We start from the raw sequence: 19948 nt of genomic DNA, 5'->3' as shown, positions 1-19948 counted from the left end.
CAGCATTCAATATACTAAATTTTTGTCTAATTTTTTAAATTTCCATTTTGATGACAATAACATTGTTTATTAATGATCATGGAATGAAATATTTCCAGTTTTTAATATACTTTTTTCTAACTAGCATATCACACTTTGAATATCTAGCATTCTCCCAAACCTTCCTACTCCAAAGCTTTGACCCTCATGCCCTTTAACATTCTCTTATAACATCTCCAAAACAACTCCTGCCCCACCACTCTCCTTCAGACACACTTGCCAGCATCTGCCAGGATATCCAGCAGTCTTACTTGGACTCTTGAATATTTATAAAACTAATCAGATCCTACCTTGACCTTCAAAGTGTCATTGAAGCAAACAGTTATCCTACCTTGACCTTCAAAATGTTATTGGAGCAAACAGTTATATTTTGTTGGCCAAAGCCTTAGCCACCAATCCTTTCTTAAATCTTAAAAAAAAAATTAGATTTCACTTTTAGAGTAATACATGAATGAACAGTGCAATGAGCACCCAGCTTTTCCTTGGAAAAATGGCATCCTTTTTTCAAGAATATCTAGAATTTTGTTTGCCAAACCAAATGGCCTAAGATTCATTCACTTTTGGAAGGCCTCCAGGTTATCAATATCTAGCCTGAAGTGTGGGCCTCAAAGGGCTATAAAAGAATGCAATACCACTACTAGATGTGTATCCCAAAGAGATTTTTTTTTTTTACATGGGAAAGGGAGAAAAGGAGATACTTGTACAGAAACATTTATAACTGCTCTTTTTGTGGAGGCAAAGAATTGGAAACTAAAGGGATGTCCCTCAGTTGGGGAATGGCTGAACAAATTGTGGTATATGATGGTGATAGAATACAATTTTGCTATAAGGAATGATGAACAGGATAATTTCAGAAAGAGCTACATGAATTGATACAGAGTGAAATAAGCAGAAACAGGAGAACATTATACACATTAACTGAAATATTGTGGAATGATCAAATATAATTAGCCTTTGCAACTAACAGCAATCCAATGATCCAGGATAATTCTGAGGAATTTATGAAAATGAATTGTATCCACCTCCAAAGAAAGAACTGTTGGAGTAGGAATATAGATGAAAACATATGATTTATTACTTGTTTATTTGAGTAAATGTATGGGAGTTTTGGTTTTATGGGATTGTTCACTTATAAGAATGAATATTATGGGGGGGCAGCTGGGTAGCTCAGTGGATTGAGAGCCAGGCCTAGAGACAGGAGGTCCTAGGTTCAAATCCGGCCTCAGACACTTCCCAGCTGTGTGACCCTGGGCAAGTCACTTGACCCCCATTGCCTGCCCTTACCAATCTTCCACCTATAAGTCAATACACAGAAGTTAAGGGTTAAAAAAAAAATGAATATTATGGGGATAAAATAAAGTAAGGGCCCACAACTGAACAGGACTGATAATGATCTGATTAAGTTGGAGTACAATGAGATTGTCACCTCTATTATTTCTAGAGAAAATGTTCCAATTAAAAATAGTGGATGCCATTCCATGGCAACCCTAGCCAACACTGATCCCCTTACTAAGATTTCTTCCTAATCTTATTCTTTTATATTCAGTTTTCCTCTTCTCCTTCTCACCCTACAACCTGAAAAAACTGATGTTAGCTTCTTGAGAGTAAGGACCTGAAACAAATACTTTTTCTCAAGATCATCCTTAAGTTTCATCCCCCAACTCTGAGCATTTTTACTGGCTATCCTCTCATGCCTATAGTACTCTGCCTCTTCCTTTCTGCCTCTTAGCTTTCCTAATTTCCTTAAGTCTCAGCCAAAAAACCCACTTTCTGCAAGGAGTTTCTACAATTCTCAATGCTGGTATGTTCTCTCTGATATTATCTACACTTTATCTCCTATGTGTATTTTTTTAATGTTGTCTCTTCCATTAGCTTATGAACTCATTGAAGACAGAGACTATTTTTTACTTTCTTTGTCACTTTTGACAACTTAGTACAATGCCTGCCATAATTGACTGGTTGTTGTCCTTTGTACTAGAAGAGGACCAAAATGACATCACCAGTGATGTCTTTTTTTTCCCCCATGGTTACATGATTCTTGTTGTCTCCCTCCTTTCTTCCTTCCCCTATCTTGGAGTTGACAAGCAATTCCACTATGTTTTACATGTATTATCACTCAAAGCCTATTTCCATATTATTCATTTTTGTAATAATCTTGTAAAATCAAAACCCCACATTCTATGCCCATATAAATAAGTGAGAAATCATTTGTTTTTCTTCTGCATTTCTATTCCCACAGCTCTTTCTCTCGATATGGATAGCATTCTTTCTCATAAGTCCCTCAGAATTGTTCTGGATCATTGCATTGCTGCTAGCAGCAAAGTCAATACAGTTGATTGTCCCACAGTGCTACAGTTTCTGTGTACAGTGTTCTCCTGGTTCTGCTCATTTCATTCTTCATCAGTTCACAGATATTTTTCCAGTTCATATAGAAATCAAGCAGTTCATCGTTCCTTATAGCACAGTAGTATTCTACAGTGATGTCTTTTGACTTGAAAATAAATTGTATTTAAGTGAGACAGAGTTGCACAAAGTCTGTGGTCTCTCTCCCCTTTTAAACTCTTATCTTCTGTCATAATAGCAACCATTATCAACTCTAAGAAAGAAAGGTGGCAGGGGCTGAGCAACTTACTCAGGGCCACATCACTAAGAAGGGTCTAAGATCCTATTTGAGTCCAGGCCCTCCTGAATCCAGACCTGGCACTCTATGCTTTGTGTTAATAGCTGCTGCCCCTTACCCTCACCCTGTGACAAGACAGAAGTCAAGATGACTGGAGAGGGCTCAGGGACACAATGGAGGTCCTTGGCTTCTTAGTTGTCTAACCAAGTTTCAAGGGCTCTCCAGTGCCTGCCAACCTCACCTTCATGGCCTTTGGAACAAATAGTTCCTTTCCTCTACCGTAGAGTAGGCCCTTCATAAATGATTGTTGACTTAAACGTCCAGTACAGGGATAAGGGTACCACTCATTCAGCATAGGACTACAGAAAGGGGGCTGAATTTTGTTTGTTTGACAGTTTAGTTTTAGTTTTTATTTCGAAAATCCTCTGGTGTTACCTTGTCTCTAGAAGAGGGGCTTGGTTTTAAGTGTTCATGTTGGGACACAGGGTAGATGCTAAAACTAAAATTTCATTGTTTCTCTTTGAGAACTGCTCTAAATGAGAAACTAAACTACACTTGGTGGGGAGGAGAGGAGGAGGGTGTAATAACATACATAAAATCGTGTAGGGGAGTAGAGAGGGATAGATTCTCTGAAAATGTCTGTAATGTAAAAACGAAAGATTATAAAATGAAACTGGGTAAGTGCTAACTAGGGGAACACTGCGGTATAGTGGTAACAAAGGGCTAGCCCCGGGAATCAGAAGACATTGCTCTCAATCCCTCTTGGTTGAATCATTGTAAGCCACACATTTTACTTCTAATGAGCCTCAGTTTCCTCACCTGTAAAATGAAGGTAATCATCAGGTTGCGCTACCGAGGTTGCTGTGATAAAAAGTGATTTGCTACTGTATAGTGAGTTATATTATTAGTAAATTAGTAAGTTAAAGTATGTAAGTGGGTCCGAGCATTCAGAGAATGGAATGGACTATGACCAAGGGTCTCCATAGAGATGAGAAGCACTCGAGTTTGGAAGGCAATGGGGGACTGATCCATATTACTGAGCGGGGGTGGAAAGGAGAGGAAGTAAGGGAACTAAAGGGATCCTGTAGGGCGTCACTCTGCCCCCAAATCACTGTGGGACACGGAGAAAGCTTGCAGCTTCGACGCTCTTCCGTCCCAAGTCTCCTACTCAGAACAGCCCCTTCTTTCAGTTCCCCACCCCCACCCCTACCCCTCACCTTGCTATTGGGTGGTGCCGTTGGCGTATTCCCGACCTCCTAAATATGGCCTCTCTAGGGAGGCGAGGACGTCCTCATCGTCGGGGCCGCGTAGCCATTGGCCGAGAGAGCTCAGCGGCGGTCAGTGATTGGTCTAACTGTCGGGGAATGGGCGGAACCGGAAAAAGGTCCTTTTCGGCGCACGAGTGCTGCCGCCGGGAGTGGGAACAGGGTCCCGCGTTGGAGCGGCTTAGTGTTATGTGGAAAACCGCCGGCATGTCTGCAGAGCTGGGTGTTGGGCTAGCGCTGCGGAACGTGAAGGAGCGGGTGCAGCAGTCTGCTGCGCGGCGACCCCGGGTGAGGGCAAGGATTGGGGGTCCTGCGACTCGGGGACGTCCCGGTGACGGTAGAGGTGGGGGATGGTTGCGGGGGTGGCAGGGCTGAGGGCTAAGGCCCGTGGTCTGTAAAGATGCAGGGTCCGATCCTTGAAGGGGTCCCCCAGGGCCTCCCAGTCCCAAGCTTTTGCCCGGAGATGTCTCACTCCATGGGGTTGTGGGGCGACCCTTAGGACGGAAGAACGCGCTGCTGCTGCAGCAGTGGGGTCTAGCGGCCTGCAAGCTCCTTTTGAGACGTGCCAGTCAGGTGACGTGCCAGCAATTCCCCCCTCGAAAAAAACAAACTTACATCCCAGGCCATACTGAGGGAAGCCAGAGCTGGAGCGCCTGACTTCGACCCTGGCTGTTGTATCCTCTGTGTGTGTGACCTTGGGCAAGTCATCCAACTTCCCTTGGTCGCTGTTTCCCGTCCTGTAAAATGAGGAGGGCCTTTCGTAGCTGTGACTAGGAAGGTGACAGCCCCTCCTCCCCCCTCCGCCGAGTCAGACCACACCTGGAGGGGCTATGGTCATTTCGGCGGCGGGGCAATTTGAGAAGGACCTTGATAAGTTAGTTGTAGAACGTCCAGAAGAGGGCAGCCAAGATGTTTTCATTTTGGAAAATCAGGTTGGAGGAACTTGGGGCGGACGTTTAGACTGGAGAAAAGAAGACCTAAAGAGTGTTAGAGGAGAGAGGCCCCACAGCAGTCTTTAGGTATCGGCCGAGCTGGCTTTGTGCATAGAGCACTGGGGTCGCGAACACAAGTTCAAATCAGGTCTCAGACAATTTCTAGCCGGGTGACCCATGGCAAGTTACCTCTGTCTCAGTTTCCTTATCTGCAAAATGGGGGTAAAAATAGCACCTAATTCCCAGCGTTGTGGTGGGGATCAAATGAGATAAAAGACTCTTCCAATTCATGAGATTTTTTGGAAAATGACTAACCCCTTGGCATAGTGGGAATTTACCATTTAGCTTTCAACAAGAGGAGATTGTAGAAAAGACACTCATAGTTACCTTGTGTCATGGTGATAAAACAGACCAGGTATAGAAAAGACACCCATAACACCTTGTGTCATAGGGATAAAACAGGCCAGGGTATGCACCCAAAAGAGGAATTGAATGCTTCAGGTCTTACAGTTTATAATGAGGACATCAGATAAAAAGATTTCTAAGACCCTTGGAACTGCAGTTCTGAATTATTTGAAAATCAAGGACTAAGGGCAGAGGCTCACATGAATAGACCTACAGAAGGTGAGAATGAGCTGTTACTTCTCAGGGTACTTAGGAGATTCAACAGGCTTCGGTGTAGACCAAACTTCTGATTTAATTGGTATAGAAAACTCCCTTTTCAATGCAGATCAGCACCTGCTTTACAATTTATATCCTTAAGAGTTTCCTAAAACACTTAGAAGTGCAGTGACTTTTCTAGGGTCAGAAAGCCAGTATGTGTTAGAGATAGGACTTGAACTCAGATTACTTCATATTCAGCTCTCCATCGACTTTGTCGTGTGAGCAAATGCTACTATTAAGGGTACTTTCTTAACTGACACAATTTATTAATCTTCTATGATTCATTAGACACATTTAAAGAATTGGGCAGCTAAGTGGCACCAGGGATAGAGTGCCAGGCCTGGAGTTAGGAAGTCTCATCTTTCTGAGTTCAAATCTGGCCTCAGACATTTACTAGCTGTGTAACCCTGGGCAAGTCACTTATTGTGTTTGCCTCCATTTCCTCATCTGTAAAATGAACTGGATTAAAAAATGGCAAACCATTCCAATATCTTTGTCAAGAAAACCCCCAAATGGGGTTATCAAGAGTCAGACATAACTGAAAAAATAACTCAACAACAGCAGCTTCAAGAATTGCTCTGACTGGAGACTTTATAACCCTGCAATCAGTTTGGTCAGAATGAGATAGCCTAGTCTTGTGGGGATTGGGGAAAGGTTTGCTCACATTAAAAACCTTTCTACTTTATAAGATCTGCCAGACCTTGTGCTCTGCAAGCATTGCTTTTGAAAAGCTAGGGCCACCTTCATACCTCATTGAGGCTTTGGAAGAAGAGTTTTGGTCTCTCATACATGTGCATAAGAGAAGTATCTTTTCTTTGCAATTGGTTTTCCTTCTCTTGAAATGACTCCAGACCACAGGTTACAGCCCCTTTTGGTAGGAGGTAGTCATCTAAAGGAAGATAAGATAGGGAATACTTTAAAGGACCCCCCTTGATTATATTGATAGATTTAGAAAAAGGAAATTCTGAGCTGGAAGTCAGAAGATGAGAGTCCCAAGTCTGACCCTTGACTGTGTTGCAGTCTGTAAAATAGAGGGGGAAAGAGTGGATTGATCTAGTAGGCAGCTAGATGGCACAGGAAATAGAGCATTGGATTTGGAATGTGTGACCCTAAGCAAGTCACTTAACCCCATTTGCCTCAGTTCCTCATCTGCAAAATAAATGCAGAAGAAAATGGCAAACTGCTACAGTATCCTTGCCAAGAAAACCCCAAATAGGGGCCTGAAGAGTTGGACAGGACTGAAATGATCCAAAAAAAACAACAAAAATCTAGTGGAAAGATACTACAGTAGAAATCAAGTGCCATCTTTTACATTAGCACCCTTCATATGATGGGCAATTCACTTAAGTTACCTGTTCCCTTAAGTTCCAAGGTTTCCTCATCTTTAAAATGAAGGGATTATGCTAGTTGATCTCTGAGATTTCTTCCATCTCTAAAATTTGGGGTCTGTCTTAGCCTATTTCATATCTTAGCCTATAACATCATTGAGCAGAACCTTCCAAAGAACCCATCAGCTTGTGGGGCTGGAATGTCTGAAGCACCAGATTTTTCTTCTGTTACTAGCTAATCTATTGTGCCCTTTCTCAGCCACCCAAGACTGCATATATTGAGGAAGAGAGTACTTCAAGAGAAATTAATGTATCTCACCAACTGAACTGCCAAAAAACTCAAGATCTGGGCTGTGACTACTTCTTTTATTGGGCCCCACAGTGATAACTGTTCCATTGACTCATGCTGGGTTACTTTGTATTAAGGAATCTACAAGGGACCAGTCAAGGCTTTACTGCATAAAAACAGATGGCTTTTCTTTAGTAAAAATGGAGCTGGTTTCTCATCACTGCTGTGGCCATTAAATTTCCAAGACCCAGGCCTTTTCTCACCTGTTGTCTTTGAGGTAGAAACAGGTTGCATACAGATGTTAAATTTATTTGTTTTTAATTTCAGGAATTTTGCCTTAGAACTGGCTGTAGTCTAAGAAGGGTTCCAAATCTAAGAAAGAACAAATCCCTCTTGACACTGAACTTGAATTTGTCCTTCTCCTGAACGGTTCTGAGTCACAAATTCCCAATAATTCTCTTCCCTTCCTTTTTTCCCCTCTTCTGAAACTGAGTTACTCAGGCTTACAAGGAACACAAAAGAACAGAAAATTAGTTCAGTGCAGAATATCCTTTGTAACTCTGGGGCATCAGGCCCCAGTAAATAGGTTTCTTTCTGTTTGAAGGATTGACTTTACTAATTCTTCCTACTTCTGCTGAGTAAGAACGGTCTTTTTTTTAGGTAATAGATTAACTTGAAGTATCATGCATTTAAAGAAGGAATACTACTTCCTATAGAACTAAAGAGATAAAAATGGGGTTGTCAAGGCTCTTCTTTTAATGGTAGCACAGAAGATAAAGCACCATGCCTGAAATTAAGAGGACCTGGGTTCAAATGTGACCTCAGACACTTCCTAGCTATGAAACCCTGGGCAAGTCAGTTAACCCCAAGTGCCTAGGCCTTACTCCTCTTCTGTATACTTCATATTGATTTCAAGGTAGAAGGTAAGGGTTTAAAAACCAAAAAACCCAAAGTGAATATCTCTACCTTTCACTCAAGTATGGCATCTTTCCCTCCTGGCAGGATCTTCCAGCCATCCAACCCCGGCTAGTAGCTGTGAGCAAAACCAAACCTGCTGATATGGTGATTGAGGCATATGCTCATGGGCAACGCAGCTTTGGAGAGAACTATGTAAGTGGCCTGTCTCAATTCCCCATGTCTGCCATGAGAGGATCTGACTAGACTTTAGAAAAGGCCCAATTGCTGGACTTTGGACTCATGTGATTTTCATTTTAATCTTTTCAGGTTCAGGAGCTATTAGAAAAAGCATCAAATGCTAAAGTAAGTGTGTTTTTATAGATTCTTTATATTCATTCTAAATCTTGATCTTTCTCCCTGGGCTGTTTTTAATTGGAGGAAGTATAAGAGTTCAAAAAATTGTCCATTCTGGCTTGATCCCATGTTTTTTCTAGCTAAAAGGAAAGTCTCATATGAAATCTCTTCCACTTCTAAATCCAATAGTACAATTGGTATATATACAAATGGTATAGATCTCTGATGGATTTTTCTCCCTTTTAGATCCATAAAAATGGTTGGTTATAGCCTGCTACAATCTTGGGATCTCTTTGAAACTTATATGCCCTGATAAATCTGGACATAGAGCCACTCACCTTGGGATGGAGACAAGGCAGGGCAGGAGCTCTAGAACTATCGTGCCTGAATCTTTCTCCTATTGAGGATGCTGTTAGGGAGCTAGGAAAGGGTAGGAGTAGTAATTTACCAAGTCCACCTGGAGCTCTTATGTGGGTGGGAGGTGGAGACTGACCTAGGAACTGTAGAAATCCTTGGCCAAGAAGTGCCTGCTAATGGTCCTGATCTGTACCCTTAAAGTCTGAGCCAAAATGTATCTCCCTCCCACTGCTTTTTCTCCAGATTCTGTCTTCATGTCCTGAGATCAAATGGCATTTCATTGGCCACCTGCAGAAGCAAAATGTCAACAAATTGATCGGTAAGGAAATAAGCTAAAGCTTTTCTGTGAAAGGTAAGAGGGAAAATAGCCTGAAGTGAAGACTCCCATGATTTACCCATTGGTGGTGATGGGTTTCTTTCAGGTAAGAAATTCAAGTTGTTAATATTGACAGGGTAAAACAGAGTAATTGATGCCTGTGGAAATGGATTTTAAACATTTTAGTTCATGTACTAATTCATTTTTACCAGCTGCAGATTAATGATCCATCACCCTCATAAGCTGGCCACTTCCTACTTTTCCAGGCTCCTTACACCTCTGTGACCTGACTTCTCTGGCCTCCTTGTTGTTCTTCAAACGAGATGCTCCGTCTACCAATTCTCCCGGAGGCCTGGAGTGCTCTGCCCCTCCTCTGAACTTCCTACCCTTCAGGAATTCCCTATTGCCTCTAGGATAAAATTCAAACTCCTGACTCCACCTTATTTCACATTGTCCCCCTTCATGCATAGCACATTCCAGCCTTCTGGACTATTAGCTCTTCACCAAATGTGACACATCATCCTGGCCTTGATGTGCCATCTGAAAATGTCCTCATTATTTTTCAAGAATGCTTTTTCCAGACTATTCCTTTGCCCACATAATGGGCCACCTTATGTGAATTTGAGTACCTGTCACATTTCCCTTAGTAGAATGTAAATACATTACTTAAAGTAATAACTGTTTCATTTTTTATCATATGTCATCAATCCCTAGGTGAGTACCTGGCACATAATCAAGTACTTAATGGATGTATTATCTCATCAGTGTAGGTACTCTCCAGTGGTGCAAATTCTTGGCCATCCATGCCACTCTTGTGGGTGTCCTCCCACAGATCCTCCACAGGGAGTTCACCCCAATATTCTGTTTCTTCTCATCCTCTTGTCATTGCATGGCTTCCATCAAAAATGTGGACTGTCCTCTGGTCATTCTTCTCTTCTGAAAACCTCTACACCATTACTCCTGCAGTTATTTGTTGGTTAGATATTGCAGCCTAAAGGAATTTGAAGCCATGCCTAAAAGGTAACTAAACTATGCATACTAGTTGACCTGTCAGTCCTAGGCCTTTTCCCAAAAAAAGAAATCAAAAAAACTGGAAAAGAGCCTATTTGTACAAAAATATTTATAGGAACCCTTTTTCTAGTTGCCAGAAGCTAGAAACTAATGGAGTGCCCACTTATTGGCAAATAACTAGTCAAATTATGGCATATGAATGTATTGTAATATTTTCATGCCATAAGAAGTGACAAAATGGACAGTTTCAAGAGAAAATAATGAATATAGAACCAAACTTTGTTCAACTATATAAACTGATGCAAAGTGAAGTGAGCATATCTAGGAGAATAATCTATGCAATCATAAGGAAAAGCAAGACTTTAGACTTGAAAGACTTTAGAATTCTAATCAATGCAATGATTAAACACAAATCCAGACACTTGAAAGAAAATGTGCCACTCATTTCCTGCTAGAGGTGTCTAGGTCAGTGATGGGCAAGCTACAGCCTGTGGGCCAGATGTGGCTCCCTGAAGTGTTCTATCTGGCTGCCAGACATTATTCCTAATCTGACAAATACAATGAGTAGGACACAATACAATGAAACTTCGAAAGAGTTGCCTTAGAAACAGACTGACAGATGAGCATTTCCTTTCCTTTGGCCCCCTCTTTAAAAAGTTTGCCCATCACTGATCTAGGTTATAATGCAGAGTGAGACATGGATTTTTGGACAGAGCTGATATAGTTATCTTTTTTTGCTGTGTTATACATATTGATATTAAGGGTTTTATTTTGTAATTGTTCATTGAGAAGGGGGAGAGTGGAGAATAGTTGGAAGGAGAAATTATACATACTTGTAAAAAATTAACTTAAAAAAAGATATTGAAGTTTACTCATTCCCTAAATGTACTTCCATTTCTAATTGCAACTTTAATGTGGTATTCTAGGTCTTCTAGCCATGAAGGATTCTTATTTTAACATCAAGGATATTTATTTTTTAAATTAATTTATTTAGAATATTTTTCCATGGTTACATGATTCATGTTCTTTCCCCCCCTCCCCTCTTTTCTCCCCCCTCCTGGAGCCAATAAGCAATTCCACTGGGTTATACATGTATCATTGTTCTAAACCTATTTCCATGTTATTCATTTGCAATAGAGTGATCTTTTAATGCCAAAACCCCAGTCATATTCCCTTCCAACCACGTAATCAATCATATGTTTTTCTTTATTTCTGCTCCCACAGTTCTTTCTCTGAATGTGGATAGTGTTCTTCTAAGTTCTTCTGGATTGTCCTGGGTCATTGCATTGCAGCTAGTAGAAAAGTCTATTACGTTCCATTGTGCCATAATGTATGTCTCTGTGTATAATGTTCTCCTGGTTCTGCTCCTTTCACTCTGCATCAGTTCATGGAGGTTGTTCCAGTTCACGTAGAAAGGGGATATTGATATTTTAAAAGATCATATAGGAAAAAAACAAGTAGGTGTTATATTAAAAGGGGGTACTACCATCTATTTGATGTATAAGACGATGGAGTACAGAAAGAGGATAGGATGACACCTCTCTCCTTTATAACAGTTGCCCAGGCAGGATCCTTTAGGTCAAAGTGTTTTATCCCTTCAGGACCCACCTGGGGTTAATTGATATTAATTACTGGGCTCTTCAGCTGAGGTAACGTTGGTAATCCGACTGCGTGACTCCCTTCACAAATAAGCTTTGGAAACCAATTCAGAAAGGTACTTTAAATTTTGAATATATTTGTCACAGAAGGATAATGGTAAGGGATTGAGGTATTAGGAGACCCTACTTAAATTGATACTAATGAATCTCTAACTGCAGGCAAATGAAGGAATCAAGATGATAGCTTCTCTCTGGTACAGAGCTACACCAGAGCAGACAAACTGCTGTGAAATCTTCAGCTTCTTCTTCAGTAGATGTTAAGCCTAATCATTTGAGATATCCACCCTTTATCCACCCTCTTCTTCTTCTCCTGCCCACTTCCCGGATCCCTCCCGGGTCCTGGGAAGCCTGGATGACTAAGATGATTTACTTCCCAATATCTAGGGGCAGTAGAAACAGAGATGGTCTAATACAGGTTGATGAAAGTACAGAAAACAGAGGAGGAGCTTGCAAGGTTGAGTTTGCAAGTCTCTATTTTCCCCAAAGACCAGGATCCATACTGATCTCCAGCCTCAGGGACAGGTAAAGACCCAAGGACCTCTGTCAGGGTTCTCAACTGCCCTCTCCTGAGTCCGCATGCCTCTCTGGGAACATTTCGACATCCAACCTATCTATCTGTCAATCATCGAGTGAACTTCAAGCTCCCAGAGATTCAATATAACATAGGTCAAGGATACCTGTTTCCTTGATTATGAAATGCTGCTAAATGGATAACCTTTAAAGGTGATCTAACATGCATGGTTTTATAAGGAAAGGAGAGAATGGGCGTAAACAGGTAAGAGAGATTTTGCAGAGAGATCAGTGTGCTAGATTTAACCAGATATTATCTGGGAGGATTATTAGCATCAGGTAATTAGTCAGGAATTTCTTAGACAGCCAGAGTAGGACAGTAAGCAGCTGGAAGACCAGAAGGCACCCCTTTGCAGGGGTCTTAGAAGGGGGGGTGTTTTAGCTAGAACCCCTTAGATCAGGGCTTCCTATTCCCTAATCCTCCCTTCCAGTCTACCTTGGTTAAATAAACCCTGAACTGTTTTGTAATCTGGCTAAGAGTTTGAGAAGTGCTCTGAGCCCTGTGGGTTACCAATAATATCTAGATATCTCATCTTTACAAAACAACCATGGAGACTGTCCACCTATTTCAATGGATATGTATCTTAGACAGGCATTGTGGGTGGTCTAGAATTGGGTAGAAGAAAATGAGCCAGATTCTTTTTGGGAAAATCTTGAGGACTTTTAATGACTCCAAGATTCTCCCTGAAACAAAGACCTAATACATAAAGGTGTGGAATGAATTAGTTTTGAATTGAACTAAAGAGAATTTAATACACTGATGTATATTGATGTATATTGATATCTAATTTGGTATATTTCCCTTTTCTTAGTGATCCTTGCACAGCAACAGTGCCAACTTCCATTCTAGTTCACACCTAATCATACTATCTCTTGGGTTTTTGGATGAACAGTGGATAGAATGCTGGGTGTGGAATCAGAAAGACCCAAGTTCAAGTTGTGTCTCTGGCACTTACTTACTATGTGAGCTAGATTGAGAGTTCCTTGAGGGTAGGGACTGTCTTTCTTTGCATTCTCAATGACTAGCACAATGCCTGGCACATAGTGACTGATTAATAAGTGCTTATCAAATAACTGACTCTAGGCTAGTAAGTAGCTTAATCTCTCAGCCTCAGTTTCCTCATCTATAAAGTGAATATAATAGCACTTACCTCATAAGGTTGTTGTAAGGGCCAAAGGGATAACATTTGTAAAGTACTTTGCAAACCATAAAGCACTTTATTATAACTATTAATAAATTTAATAAAACTTATTTATTTATATAGATACATTTATCTATATATATATTTATATTTGTATATAGAAATTATGTAAATATAAAATTTTAAGTCATATCATTATTATTATTATGGTTAAGAATTCAAAAAGGGAAAGCATGCAACCTATAAGACTAAGTTGAGTAGAAAACCAAGTCAGCTCCATTGCTTTTCCTTGTAGCTGTCCCCAACCTCTACATGCTGGAAACTGTGGACTCTGTGAAATTGGCAGACAAAGTAAACAATTCTTGGCAGAAGAAAGGCTCTCCAGAGAGATTAAAAGTCATGGTGCAGATTAACACCAGTGGGGAAGAAAGTAAGTGGCTAAGACCTAACTTAATGGCTTTTACCTCCCGTGGGATGGGGGGAGGGCCTTGGCCTATAAAGTGGGAATACCATACTTAAGCTACCTATCTCACAGGGCCGCAATGAGGAAGATGCTTTGTAAATGAGTTCTTATTGCACACAAGCATCTTCTTGGAGAGTGAGTGGTCAGTTTACATCTCAGTTCTTCCCAAACTCTATAAAAGCCACTGCTGACCCCGGGATGCCCAGCAGTGCAGGTGAAACAGCTTCACACTCACAGGAGGTTCCCATGTTCCTACCTTCAAAGTAAAGAGTACCTGGAGCAGAGGTATGATTTTGGCCTATTGAGAATGCCAAACTATGCAGCCAACTGCCCAGAAAGGAAATGGAAATTTAGGATCTAAATAATATTTCTTAGATTTTTTTTTCTTTTTAAATTAAAAATTTTAAATCAGTTCTCATCTTCAGTACTGCTTAGTATCTGGAACACTAAAAAAATCAGTGTAGGTTTTTGTCAGTAAGTTTCTTTGGCATGCTGGGGTTGAAGGTATACATGATTATTATTATTTTACATGTCAGTCTTATAAAGTAGTTCTTTGTTCATAGCCATCCTAAAGCCAGTGCTCATCAATAGTTATGTTTCCTTAATTTACAGGAGAGGTGCAGTTGGGATATTTCCTTCCCCACTTTAGTCATATCCACAAACCACAATTCTGCTGCATCCTCCTTGTGGGCAATTCAGTAGTTAGCTACAGATTTAATTTGTAGTTGAACCATTTCTTGGCAGAAATTTTCTGTTGTTCAGAGATTGAGTGAGTCCAGCTACTCTCTTCAGTAAGTGATAGAACTTGTGGATTATGGCCACTCTGATCAATAAGTAAGGATACTCTGTAATCACAAAACCAATGGTAAATCATATAGTCAGTCATCTGCTAATAATTCATGTGTTAGTATTCCAGTAGATTCAGTGTTATCTTACCACGTACATAAGATGCAAATGTATTATTACACGCACACTTGGTATTCAGTAGATTATTACCACTTGCTATGCCCTTGTCTTTCACCTTCTCTAGGCCCAAGTTTCCTATCTGTAAAGTGTGGGGTTATCCTAGCTGATTTCCAAGATTCCCGCCAGGTCTAAATCTCTGGTCCTATAAACTTTAATATAAATAAAGCCATCAGAAACTCAACAGCACAGATATAGAAAAATCTAATCCAGTAACTCCTCCAAGGATATGGCATGGTAGATCTTGTCCCCAGCAAGCTCTTATGTGTCAGAGAGGAAGTCCACTTTATGAAATGTTCTGTCCAAGAAATGGCATAAAGGCTGGGGTGGGGGCACCCTGTCCTGGGCAATCTCCTGCCTGTGGAGCTTGGGTTTATAGCCTGGGATGGACATTCATTAAAAATCCTTGAAGAGAAGAGCATCTTGACTTCAGACCATCTGTTTGGTTCTGGGAGATTGAAATTAATCCATCTTCTGCCACTTAGAGCTTCTTGGATTTCCATCTTTCTCTCCATGAAGGTAAACATGGGCTCCCACCTTCAGAGACAGTGGCCACAGTGCAGCATATCAATGCCAAGTGTCCCAACCTGGAGTTCGTGGGCTTGATGACCATAGGGAGTTTTGGACATGACGTCACTCAGGGGCCCAACCCAGACTTCCAGGTATGGAGGCATATAAGTACCAGCTTGGGCAGCATTGATGAGGGGGCAGGGTAGGGGGGGTGGCGAGTACACAGCCTGATCTTTAGTGAGGCTCTTCCCTTTGTCCCTAATCTGTAAGGAGTGGCATGGATCCCTTCTGGCTCTGACATTTTGCAGTTCTCTATGTAGCTGCTAAAGTGCTTACTATAGTGACAGACTTCAAAGTTAAATTAGATTTTAACCAAATCTTTGCAAAGTTAAACATATGGCAGCCACACCTTGGGAAATGGGAGAGTTTCCCAAAGAAATGCCCCATAGGCATTTCTTCATCCAGTTGGGATGTATATTTTGAGGAGAATGAGGTCTTAGTTTCTTTTCTACTGAAATCTTATTGAAGTAAGCTAAGTTTCCCAGAAAATATTCCATTAGAACATCTTAGAACTGAAGTCCTCCTGAATCAAAGTGACTAAATAACCTTTGCCAGAAGTCTAAATGCAGCCCCTTCAGTCACCCTTAGAGAGGACATCTCTCACCTAACCCTCCTTTTGACTATTCTACTAGACTCTGTTGTCCCTGCGGAAGGAGGTGTGTGAGAAGCTCAGCATCCGCATTGACCAGGTGGAACTGAGTATGGGCATGTCCATGGATTTCCAGCATGCGGTAAGCTTCTGTCCAGGAGGCCTATAAGGCATTACCAAAGACAGGGTTAGGTGGAAGGCTGGGATGTCTCTGACATGCACTGGTTGTAACAAGATGGTGCCCTGAGATTATTCTTTGCCCCCTTGTATATGTGAGATGTACATTGAGAAGCATGCCCAGGGCATCATTTTTTGTTGTTCAGGATTCAATGTGCCTCTCCCCATCTCTCTCCAGATTGAAATGGGGTCTACAAATGTTCGGATAGGAAGTACTATTTTTGGAGAACGGGATTATTCAAAGAAACCGGCTATGGACAAGGCAGTGACAGACATAAAGGCCACAATGGAGGCAACTCAAGATCATTGAACTGAGAAAGGAGAGGAACCAAGCAGCAAGCTTCCACCTCTCGAGGGCCCCGGGGTGGGAACTTTAACTATGCACTAACCCAAATCTTACTTTCCACATGCCAGGTTATAGCACAGCAGTGCTTTTGTTAAGACTCAGGCCCTAGAGTTCTAATGATTATTGTGTTGGTGGGAATCATCTTCACTTAGCATCTTTGACACCTTAGGCCCATTTAGATCATTGACTTAGGATTGCCCCAGAACTGGAGAATCCAGGCCTTTCAGCAGGAAAGAGACCGAATCAGAATGAACCCTCGCTGCTAGCCAGAAGATCTAACTAATCGTGAATGCCTTCTGCAAGTAGAAATGTGTTCACCGAAGCCTATACTTATTGCTGTCAAAAATATTTTCATTTGCCCTTCCCCTGATCACCAGGGCTTCATCTCCTTTTGATAGAGATGGAAACCCTCCAGAACATGCACCATACCTGCCCTGAAGCAGGATTGGTTCTTTCCCCCTCCCCCCCCCCCCCCATTCTCTCCCCATTCATGATAACGCCCAAAGATGATGGTCAGTTTCTTTACTGAAGAATACTTGACACAGACAATTTCATGGTTCATAATGTGCTTTACACCCAGAAAGCTGCTAATGAAACCAGAAACTGTGATTGACCTTTCTGTTGTTTTGGCCTTGGAAATGGGATTTGTGATTAGCTGCATCTCACCTCCTATCCTTCTTAGAAGCCAACCTTCCCCACCCCCCACCCCCCCACCCCCAGTCAGGTGGCAATATATATATTACTTAGGATGTAGTCTTCTGGTGAGGTTTAATAGTGAATTTTGGTGGTTTTCCAGAAATGGAGAGAGCCTTTCAAATCTAGGCCAAGGCAGTCACATCAAATAATACTGACTTTGAGGGCTCCTCACAGAGTAGTCCATCATCCAAGTTTATATGCACCCTACCATATTTATAAGTAACAATTTTGTAAATTTTCTCATTTGCTAGTAAAATAGCAAGGCTTTTGTGAGCATGAAAATGGACAAAATGCAGTATTTGCAAATTCATGAAAAAGACTATGTATTGAGAACCTCCTCCTCCCCTCCACACACATACTTAAATTACTTTTTCCCTTAATTTATTCAGTCTCTGGACTTAATTTTATGGATTTACCTTGAGAATACGATGCTGAATGTAATTTTTTAAAATTCGTAAGCCAATATGATTTCTGTGCTTTTAAAGCTACACAGTGTAGTGGTTCATAGTCTCTTAAATAAAAATGTGTTTGAATTATGCCATCTGTGCCAATTACAAAGCAATTAAAAGATTATTTTTTTTACACTGTGGTGTAGTGAATGCCTATACTAGGTGCCTTGGAATAATAGGAAGCAACTTTGCTGATTTTGTAGCATTTTGGAAAAGGGCTTCCTTTGGAATCACTGCTATAGCCAAGCTTCAACAACGGATGAAAAAGCAATTATTGATCTAAAGAGGGAGGAAAAGGAGATACTCAGAAATTCTTGAGATGACTAATGCTCCCTTTATTAGATGCTGAAGACAGATGCCCTCATGCCATCCTTGAAACTCGCCTCTAGATGGCGACATTTCCTAACCCTGCAAAGTCCAGGGGCTAGATGACCCTCAAAGGCTATTCTGAAAACTGAGCCTGAGCAAGAGAGGCTCTTCTCTGGTCTTCGCCCTGAGGCTTTGGGGGATCCAGAAGTGCAGATAAGCCAAAAGAAGGAAGCAGAATAACTGTGAGAGACTTTGGGAAAAGAAACTGTGAGCCTGGAAAGCTGGGGGTGGGGGGAGCTGCCCCTGAACCTGACTCTAGAACAGCCCCCCCACCCCCAGGCAGGGCATAAGAACAAGAGCATAAGAATTCTCCCCAGTCAGATCCTTTGTCTCTCCCAGCCTGTGACAACCAAGCCTTGTCTGTCAAGAGTGAGATTGTCCTCCCTGATGTCAGGATCCAAAGGTCTGACATGCCTTCCACTAGCCTTGTTTCCTCAGATAAACTTGTGTGTTCATCCTCCATGAATTAAGCAAAATATCCTTTTAAACTCTTTATTTTTAGCCTGCCCCACCTCCAAAGATATCTCTTTACCTCTTAGTATTCAAATGATTTCCTCCCAGAAAGGAAAACGAATAAGCCTGATATCTATTGCTGTTCAGGTTCACATGTGGCTAATAAGTGGAAACATAGGGCTCCCCTCTGAGAATAAAGGCCTCTGACGATTTCTCCCAGGGAGGGGACACGACTAGAGACACTGTGTCTTGTCTCTGGACTAGTCTAAGGAGGCCAGAGAAGCTGGCGACCAGGGGATGGATCCGGGCAAAGGGCATAGCATCTCATTTGAAGCTCAAAGATGTCTTTGAAAGTTTAAAAAAATAGGTATGTGCTAAAAAGTGATACTAGTGGACTGTCCTTAGTACACTTTGGGAAAAGAAGGTGTTCTGTATTCAGACAAATTTCATCCTCTGAGTTACTTCACACACAATGGTCGTCTCCCCCCAGATTGCTCACAGGCTTGCTTCTCATCCAGATTTGACAGTTTTCATTCAAGATGACCCATCTCAAAGGCCCATGTACAGGAAAATAAATTCAGCTTGCAACGCCCAGTCATTCTCTGAAACTGGTGCAGCCAAAACCAAAATGGGCTTTGAAACCACAAATAGGAGTTGTGGAGAAAAGTGTTAAGAGGAACAAGTGACATTAGAAGCTTTACCTGTACCCTCTCCGTCTCACAAACATATCCATGACCCCTCCCCTCCCCATTATTGGCTTAAATATATATAAAAGGCTTACAAAACATTTTATGAACATTAAGTTGATCCTCCTAGCAGTTCTGTGTGATTAGTTCAAGGGTTATTATTCTCATTTAAAGAAGAGGCATCTGAGATTCAGGAGCCATTTGTCCAAGGACACAGTTAATAAGGATTCAAACTGGGATTCAAACTCAGGTCTTCCGGCTCCAGTTCCCTCCAGGAATATCTCTTGTCCCAGGGCTAACAGTTGATTCAGTTGTTTTGCTGTGGGAGAGCTTTGAAGTCAAACCCTGGATCTGGTTGGGTGCTCTCATCAAGAGCAACAGACCCCAAAAGTTAGCTTAAAAATAAAAGAGATTTATTTATTTGAATGTAAATCAAATGGCCTGGCCTGAGGGAGGCAGAGTGGATGGAATGCTGCCTCCCGAAGGAAATGGAATTTGGGGTACTTTGTACCTGCAGACCACAGATGGCTCTCTGGAACCCAAGATGGGTCATGTGGTTGTGTCCAATGCCTCCAAGACAAAAGGGAGAGAACCATTTCATTTAGGGGATAGTCAGAGATCTGAGATATAAAACAGATGTTTATCAGAAGCAGCAAGCTGAGAGGTGCCTATCTGTGCTCATCAGGAATGAGGGGAGAGGAGGCAGCTGGGCTGTGATAGTGCTGTGATAATGAGATTAAATCTAA

General features: G+C 41.6%; 1 protein-coding gene across 3 annotated transcripts; it reads left to right on the top strand.

The window, feature by feature from the left end:
• The first annotated feature begins 4093 nt into the window (after positions 1-4093).
• On the top strand, positions 4094-17834 carry LOC123234868 (pyridoxal phosphate binding protein). 3 transcript variants are annotated; one of them, XM_044660865.1, is made up of 9 exons: positions 4094-4212; positions 8139-8246; positions 8361-8396; positions 8988-9063; positions 13737-13871; positions 14317-14333; positions 15353-15529; positions 16070-16168; positions 16382-17834. In XM_044660865.1, the coding sequence occupies exons 1-9, from the start codon at positions 4114-4116 to the stop codon at positions 16511-16513; spliced, it is 879 nt and encodes a 292-aa protein (XP_044516800.1). In that variant the 5' UTR covers positions 4094-4113; the 3' UTR covers positions 16514-17834. The 3 variants fall into 3 exon arrangements, with proteins under 3 accessions (XP_044516800.1, XP_044516802.1, XP_044516801.1); XM_044660867.1 differs by lacking the exon at positions 14317-14333 and having other exon boundaries at positions 8367-8396; positions 15387-15529; XM_044660866.1 differs by lacking the exon at positions 14317-14333 and having other exon boundaries at positions 15387-15529.
• Positions 17835-19948: the final 2114 nt, after the last annotated feature.

The sequence above is a fragment of the Gracilinanus agilis genome, chromosome 2 (genome assembly GCF_016433145.1).
Source record: "Gracilinanus agilis isolate LMUSP501 chromosome 2, AgileGrace, whole genome shotgun sequence".
NCBI classification, from domain to species: domain Eukaryota; kingdom Metazoa; phylum Chordata; class Mammalia; order Didelphimorphia; family Didelphidae; genus Gracilinanus; species Gracilinanus agilis.
Note: the sequence above shows the minus strand (reverse complement) of the source record. Positions and strands in the feature narration are given on the sequence as shown.

Bases quoted from the DNA above. Each gene is read 5' to 3' on its own strand.
- LOC123234868 (XM_044660865.1), top strand. From the start codon at position 4,114: ATGTGGAAAACCGCCGGCATGTCTGCAGAGCTGGGTGTTGGGCTAGCG. The intron at 15,530-16,069 runs GTATGGAGGCAT...CTATTCTACTAG, and splicing joins GGCCCAACCCAGACTTCCAG to ACTCTGTTGTCCCTGCGGAA. The intron at 16,169-16,381 runs GTAAGCTTCTGT...ATCTCTCTCCAG, and splicing joins CCATGGATTTCCAGCATGCG to ATTGAAATGGGGTCTACAAA.